Source organism: Phoxinus phoxinus (genome assembly GCF_949152265.1).
Source record: "Phoxinus phoxinus genome assembly, chromosome: 20".
NCBI lineage: Eukaryota > Metazoa > Chordata > Actinopteri > Cypriniformes > Leuciscidae > Phoxinus > Phoxinus phoxinus.
This window is the reverse complement of record NC_136895.1, coordinates 25,062,977-25,070,686: the sequence shown is the minus strand read 5'-3', so window position 1 is coordinate 25,070,686 and position 7,710 is coordinate 25,062,977. Positions and strand designations below refer to the sequence as shown.

At 35.3% G+C, this 7,710-nt stretch overlaps 2 protein-coding genes across 1 annotated transcript; one reads left to right on the top strand and one right to left on the bottom strand.

The window, feature by feature from the left end:
• The window catches only part of LOC306987895 (SLAM family member 5-like), a 332,963-nt gene that overhangs the window by 202,244 nt on the left and 123,009 nt on the right, over nucleotides 1-7,710 (top strand).
• Nucleotides 446-6,740, bottom strand: LOC306987923 (uncharacterized protein). Its single transcript, XM_079592568.1, has 5 exons — nucleotides 6,601-6,740; nucleotides 5,724-6,059; nucleotides 1,835-2,188; nucleotides 1,496-1,561; nucleotides 446-1,116 (listed from the first exon to the last, which is right to left on the bottom strand). Exons 1-5 carry the CDS (start codon nucleotides 6,641-6,643, stop codon nucleotides 1,076-1,078), a joined length of 840 nt encoding a protein of 279 aa, XP_079448694.1. The 5' UTR covers nucleotides 6,644-6,740; the 3' UTR covers nucleotides 446-1,075.

Below are 7,710 nucleotides of genomic sequence, written 5' to 3'. Positions count from 1 at the left end.
TTTATGGCTGATGCAAAGTTAAAGGAAAAATACATGTCTAAAAGTATTCTGCTCATGGGCACAAGAGTTTATTTTATTTATTATTTTAGCATAAAATAAAACCTCTTTATATGCATAGATCATTTAAAATATTTCAACAGCTTATTAAAACTATTAACTGTAAAAAATGTAAAAGAAACAAAATCATCTATGCTCAGCTCTTATTGATTTGGCAAATTTTGACTCTGACGTGACAAAACATGTAACACTTGTTTGTGTGTGTGTGTGTGTGTGTGTGTGTGTGTGTGTGTGTGTGTGTGTGTGTGTGTGTGTGTGTGTGTGTGTGTGTGTGTGTGTATATATATATGTATATATATAATGTAAATCCAACTGCCCTTTTCTGCCAAATTAGCATTTTGTGTCATGTCTTTCTTGGCAAGCAATAATGACAACTGACAACTTGAATTAAAATAAAACAAACCGTTTACTGAAGTTTTGTGCAGTATTACAAAGGAAACGATAGGAAACACCACACATAACATATACAACAACTAACAAAACACAAGTGTAAAACAAGCACTATATATACACAGGAAGCTTTACAGTATAATAAGGTGGCGTGATAAATGAGAAACACCTGGTGAAACTTATCAACATGAAAAAAACTACAATACTTGGCACAAGACTGGAAATAACAAGAGTCCACCATTACAGGGAATACATGACAAATATATAGAAAGTGCATACAGTGCCTTACACAAAAACATGATAATATATGCCATTAACATGCATACCATATTGAAACCCCAATATATGCTTAATCTGATAAGAAAATAAAACTAAAAAGGAACGTCACGTCATGGGGTTTCACTGTAAGATGTTTTGTTCCTTTTTACTCCCAAAATAAAATTAAAGTTAAAATTTTACAAAAAAAAAATATGAAATGTAAGGTTATAGCTTTTCTCTATTACAATATAACTGGTATTTCCTTTCACAATAGTACAGTCTTTCACACTAAACATTTCAGTTATTTTGAGTGTACTGTAAATGACACTATATGTTCCTCTCTGCAATCAAAGTCCAGTTGTTTGATAGTTTAGATAACGCCACCCTTTGTACGTTTTCTACACCTCTTTCCTATAAGAAGAAAACAGATTCACAGAAGGAAAAAGAAATGAGCATGATGGATATCACACACAGACACAAAGACTTTAATGAATCTGATCAACTCAATCACGTTCTGTTCAGTGATGCAACACGTTTGAATGCAGTTTCTGATGCTTTCTGATTAAAACAATCAAAAATACATGTACAAAAAGTTATCATGTGACTTTGCGGGTGATTTGACAAAACATATCATTTTGCAGTTAAATATCCAGTCAACTTTCATAAACAACTTGCACATGTCAAAGGTCAGTACTGTCTCAAATAGTCATATATATATATGCGTTTTTATGTAATGATGACTGAATGAAACCATATCACACACACAAAACACTCAACCAGAAATTCTTACCAGTTACACATGCAAACACCAGCAGAACACCAACAGCAAAAGCAACTCCTACAGCCACAATCCAATCTGTAATGAAAAACAGAGCCATTATTACTAGAGCTTGACAATTGATTTTTCAGTTATTAAGCCATTTTTGACTGATTTTCCACCTTCATCATCTTTATGATATTGAGTGAACTGATAATGGCGCCATCTGGTGTTTTATCACCTAAAAACTAGAGGTCTTGAGAAAACTAAACGATATTATGCATTATGTTAATTTACAGAAAGGCCACAATTGAAATATATATTCTAAAGATGCTCGAGGGAAAATGAACTGAATGACTGAATTTGACTCACTCGTGACAGACCCATCAATGCTCTTTTCACTGATGATGCTGATGCTACGCTGGCGGCGGATGATGCTTCTGTTGCTGAAGATCTCCAGATGATAAACTCCGGAGTCTGTGTTTCTGGTGTGTGTGATGGTCAGAGATCCAGTCTGATGATCCAGCTTCAGTCTGTCTCTGAATCTCTCTTTACACTGATCATCTGTACAGATCTGACTCTGATCTCCAGTGATTTCAGCAATACGAGCTTCGTTAAAATACCACGTCATCACATCATCTGGATTTTTTATTACACCAGGATCAAAAGTAAAAGATTCTCCCTCCTTCACAGACTTGGTCTTCGTTGTATCCGTCTCTGGAACATCTAAAACACAAATTAGCATGCTGTTTTTTTTTTTACTGTTATAAAAAACAGCAACAACATGAACCAAGAAAGAACTGAAAACATGAATCTGCTTAGCATGTGTACATTATTCACTATATTATCAGAGGAATTGAATGGAAATATTTGTAATTCACCTTTCCATTAGCCTAACTCTGATATTCATCATAACTATGATTGTCACATTACGCCCCCTAGTGGCAGTCGCGCAGAACTAGGGCTAATCAAAATAAATAATGATAAAATATTAATAAAATGATTACCTATTCCATTATTCACAACCACCATGTTACATGAGTACACTGTAAAAAAAAAATTATAACCTCTCCAAAGTCAAAATTGTCTGGTCACATACATTTTTTTTAAATTGGCCCAAGTGAAATTCTTTCAAATTAATTGAATTAATTGTTGCAATAGTCTGTTAACATTGGCTCAATGAGAAATAATACGTCAGACTAATTGAAAAATTTAGATGTGACCAGTCACTAGAAAATTTTGACTTGGGGATGTAATTTTTGTTTTACAGTGTAACGCATTTTAGTTGAAAAATACTTGTAGGCTATTATTCTCACCACGAGTTCAGATTTTTTATTAGTTAACATAGGCTACACATCTAGTCGAGCGGTAGCATTAGGCCTATAAGTTAAAATATTTAAACGCATTAGAAATTTTAAACGAATCCGAAATTTCCGTAGGCTGCATGGGTGCACTCTAAAAATGCTGGGTTGTTTCAACCCAGTTTTGGGTAAAATATGGACAAACCCAGCCGTTAGGTAAAATTTTTACATTCGATTTTTAACCCAACGTTTGGGTTTGTCCATATTTTACCCAAGATTGGGTTGAAACAACCCATCATTTTTTAGAGTGTGCACTGGAACTCCACACAGGCCGTACTAGTCTACTCCACATTGAAAATTATTAAGGTTTGCTTTGTGGTTTATCGGAGATTGGGGAAAGATGGAATTGTTTTTTTTCTTCACACCAAGCTCGACTGAAACAGGACGCGAAAAAGGGACCGTTGCAAATCCATTTGTCCGTGTTAAAGGGACAGTTAACGCAAAAAAAAAAAAAAAAAAAAAAAACTGTCATAGTTTCTTTTCTCTCAAGTTGTTCCAAACCTATATGAATTTCTTTCTTCTGCTAGACACAACAGAGGATATTTTGATACCATTGACTTTCATAGTGTGGGAAAAAATACCATGGAAGTGAATCTGTCTGGTTACCAACATTCTTCAAAATATCATATTTTTGTGTTCAGCGGAAGAATGAAACTAATACAGGTTTGGAACAACTTTTTGTTTTTGAACAATTTCATTTTTGGGCGAACCCTCTAGGCTAGTGCATAGCTAGAAATAGAATGTGGCATCAGTTTACGAACGGTTCTTCGAGTGTAAACAGCATCACTGATAATATAGTGGATTCTTTAGTCTTTTGTCACGTTGCGCCATTTGCATCCTGTATACAGTGCTTATAAGTGAACACACCCATGCTAAAGTTGACTAAAAAGAGAAATAAAAAATCATATTTTGGAAATGTATCTTAATGCCTTCATTAAAAAAAAAAAACTAAAAAAAAACTTCAACCTTTAGGGACACCAATTTTCTTTGTGAATGAATAATGTATCCTAAATACATGTTCTTCCTTAAAATACAGGGGGCATAAGTCAAATAGCCCCACATCACCACATACCCTTCACTGAACCTATTGGCATGGTTGTATTTCAGTTAGCCTAATAGATGGTTTGATTTGCATTGAGAGATGATCTTATGGAAAGTACCACATGCCAATCTCTAGGTGAAGGGAGTGTGATGATGTGCGGCTATTTTAATTCCAAAAGGGAACTTTATCAGGATCATAGTATCCTGGATCCATGAAATAACTGGGCTTTAAAAAAAAAATCTGCCTGCCTCTATGGGAATTTAACATAGGGGTGTCACAGTGTCTGGTGGTTCCCTGGGTTTAACATTAGAGGTCTCAGTTTTCACGGTGTCTAGGCATTTTCACTACATTTCCCATAATCCTGTCTGTCACTGATTGTTTATTTCCTTCAGCTGTTTCTCGTCACCTTGTTTGCACTTGTGTATATATACCCTGTCTGTTTCAGTGTTTGTCACGGAGTCCTTGTATATTGTCCTCACACTGCCGTTGTACTTTTGAGCCTGTTTTCCTGTTGTTTGTTTATTTTATGTTTGATTGCTACCCTGGATATGACCTCTGCCTGGACTGGATTGTGAGTACGGATTACCCCTCAATAAACTACTGCTTTTGGATCTACCTGTTCCTGTGTGTGTTCGTGACAAGGGGTGTCCTGACTTATGCACACTGTATTTTAATGAAGAACATTTATTTATTCACGATACATTATTCATTCACAAAGAAAATTGGTGTCCTTAAAGGTTGGAGTTTTCCTCTTTTTTAATTGAGGCATGCAAGATAAATTTCCAAAAGATTATTTTTTTATTCCTCTTTTTAGTCAACTTTAGCATGGGTGTGTTCACTTATTCTATAGGCACTGTAGGTGTTATAGTAAAAAAATAGAGAATATAGTGAATATATTAGTTGATCATTTAGTTTGTCATTTTTATTAACTTTAATAACTAAATGTCAGAAAAATCAAATACAATATAGCCTAGGCTAATTCTAAAAATCATTCCAATAAAGTAAGAGTCCAGATTTAATGATTCTGCTCAATTGCATTATAGGTTAAAATGAATGGAGATGCTAAAAATGTTCGCCTTCAATTTAATCTATAGTTCATGAAAATCAAGAAAAAGAATGAATTATAAATATATATGAATTATAAATATTGAACAAACCAACAAAAACATCAGCAACAACAAGGCCGGCATATTACTGTACTTCGATGGTCCCACTTTAACTTTTCATTTCAAAATCAAATTAATATATTTTTACCCTGAAAATGTAAATGTATTACGGTGTCCACAACCACACACTCTTTTATTCTGTAAAGCAAAATTTGTCCAAATTTGTTCTTATAAAACACATTTTACACTTGTTTTAAATACATCAAATCCTCTGCACTTTCGGTTACTGGTGAGCTAAACAGAATTATATATCAAATGCTTTTTAATAGATGATAAGAGAAGGTCGTACTGGTGGGAGGGAGATTGATAAACAGCTCTGAATGTTAAAGTGAGGATGACAAAAAAAGGGGATGTCAATCTGGTTGCAGAAATGGTTTATTTAAAAAACAAACAAAACAAAGATAACTGGAAGAGAACATAACAGCTTTGCACAACACAACTTATAGACACAATGCTGGACATAGAACTGAATGAACTGAGAGAAATTACAAGAAAATAAGGAACTAAACATGACACAGGTAAAGACGACTATGACAACAAACTGGTAATAGCCTAACAAAGGAAACAGAAATGAAACACTGAAACAAGGAAGCACAAAATGTTCTTGGAACAGAAACTGAAACCAAAATTTACGTCACTGCTGTAATAATAAACAGATTAAGCGTGCAACCGTAAACATGTATAAAACTCACCATAGACAGTCATACTAAAGATCGTTTCACTGATGTAGTTGCTGCCGATGATCTGTAGTTTATAAACTCCAGAGTGTGTGTCTGTGATGTTTGTGATGGTCAGAGATCCAGTCTGATGATCCAGCTTCAGTCTGTCTCTGAATCTCTCAGTGCCTTCATTACACTGAACATCTGTACAGATCTTACTGAGATCTCCATTGATTTGAGCGATGCGGGTGTTATTAAAAAAACATTTAATCTTTTCTTGTTGGTTTGTTTTAACACCAGTGTTCAGAGTGACTGAATCTCCCTCCATCACAGACACTGACACTCTGTCTGTATAAACACTCGATGCACCTGAAGAAGAAATGAACAACAATTCATTGTAAATCACTTCCAAGAAAGTGGTAAATATAGAACAAGCACAGGGAAAAGTTAAAAAAAACCCCGCAAGAATGATATGCCAGCGGATGTTTACAGAGGTCGAGGAAATGAAAGCAATGAATGCCTTGCCTGCAAAATAAGCTGGGTTGGATAGAATCAGGCTAAATTGTGTAACACAGAAAAAATCCTTCAAATACTTAGGTTCACTTTTTCAGAATGTGTTTGCGTGAATGCCACTTCCGACATTTTGACATGTTATTGTGTGAGGCGCGCCCCCAAAGCCCGCTTGCGATCCATTTTCTCTGTCTCAAAGTGCGCGCACTCTGCATGATAAGAGCGCGTTTCGCATTCGCAAGATCTCTTTCGCATTTCAATAGCCTACACTTTTAATATTTTTTTACGTCTGAATATTACGTTACCCGATTTGAATGTCAAGTTTGAGCTTTAAAGGAAAAGCAAAAGAGGAAATCGATTTAGCTAGGCATATCAGAAAAAAATAGCCCACGTAACTTACCAAGCTGGAAAACCCACACTGGGACGAAAATGAAGAACTTCATCACCGTTTCTATTAAAAAAAGAATGCAGAATTGGAAACTGAAACTGTTCTGTATCTATGTTGACGCCAAAATCGATGTAAACATTAAATTGGGCGGAGCCTTTTCAGAATGTTTGGCACCAAGATACTTTATATATATATAAAGTATATATAAAGTATATATATTTATATATATATAATAATATAACAGCTGGAGAACAAATTATGTCACATAACATTTACCTCAGGAAAGCCATTTAATGACCATAGCACGTTATTTTGGCTAGAAAAGAGAGCTAGAGAGTATTTTGCTAATTATGTGTCTACTATGTTACATATTTATTATATGTTTTACTTCTATCATTGAATACAGTTGTTATTATGATAAATAAAAAAAACGCATTATATTTAAAAACATTTTTTCTTTTTATTGCATTTTTACTGCCGACGGTGGGTCTCCCTTCCCAAGTAATTTACTAGCGTTGCCATAGGAACGCTTCGGCTTTTGCCACCTGGAAGAACGCCTACTTGCCTACTGTTGTGACGTCATGGTGAATTGTAGTGACCATTCATCAGTCAGCTGCCAAGAGGTCCTCACTGCAGCCTGTAGCATGATGACAAGGCTGGATCATATCCAACACACACTTCAAGTGTGAACATATGTGTGGGCGCAGTTTCGATCAGCAGTAAGACCAGTAGCTAAAAACAGGAAACTTTTGCTGACATGACATTGTTCTGTCTGAATTTATGTTAGACGAGTGTAGTTTTTGATAGACAGAAACACAGAGAAGCCGTCTTGCTTCGTACACCTAGTTTATTGAACTGGCCGCTCTACCTCCGTGCTCTCTGTTTCACGTCATAGGAGGACGTGACATACTTAAAGGGGACATACACATCACTCTACATCCCCCCTCTTTTAGTAGAAGACAAAATAAAGTACAACCAACCATCTAACATTGGATGACAGAACAGGTGCAATGAGAAGAACATTTGACTGCACAAAAATCACACAAAACATGCGTACCACACATAAAGAAATATGAGAATGCATAGCACGTTTCAATCAGGTCATAACATAGTCTTTGTAAC

Bases quoted from the DNA above. Each gene is read 5' to 3' on its own strand.
- LOC306987923 (XM_079592568.1), bottom strand. From the start codon at position 6,643: ATGAAGTTCTTCATTTTCGTCCCAGTGTGGGTTTTCCAGCTTG. The intron at 6,060-6,600 runs GTAAGTTACGTG...TTTCTTCTTCAG, and splicing joins AGTGTGGGTTTTCCAGCTTG to GTGCATCGAGTGTTTATACA. The intron at 1,562-1,834 runs GTGAGTCAAATT...TTTTCATTACAG, and splicing joins CATTGATGGGTCTGTCACGA to ATTGGATTGTGGCTGTAGGA.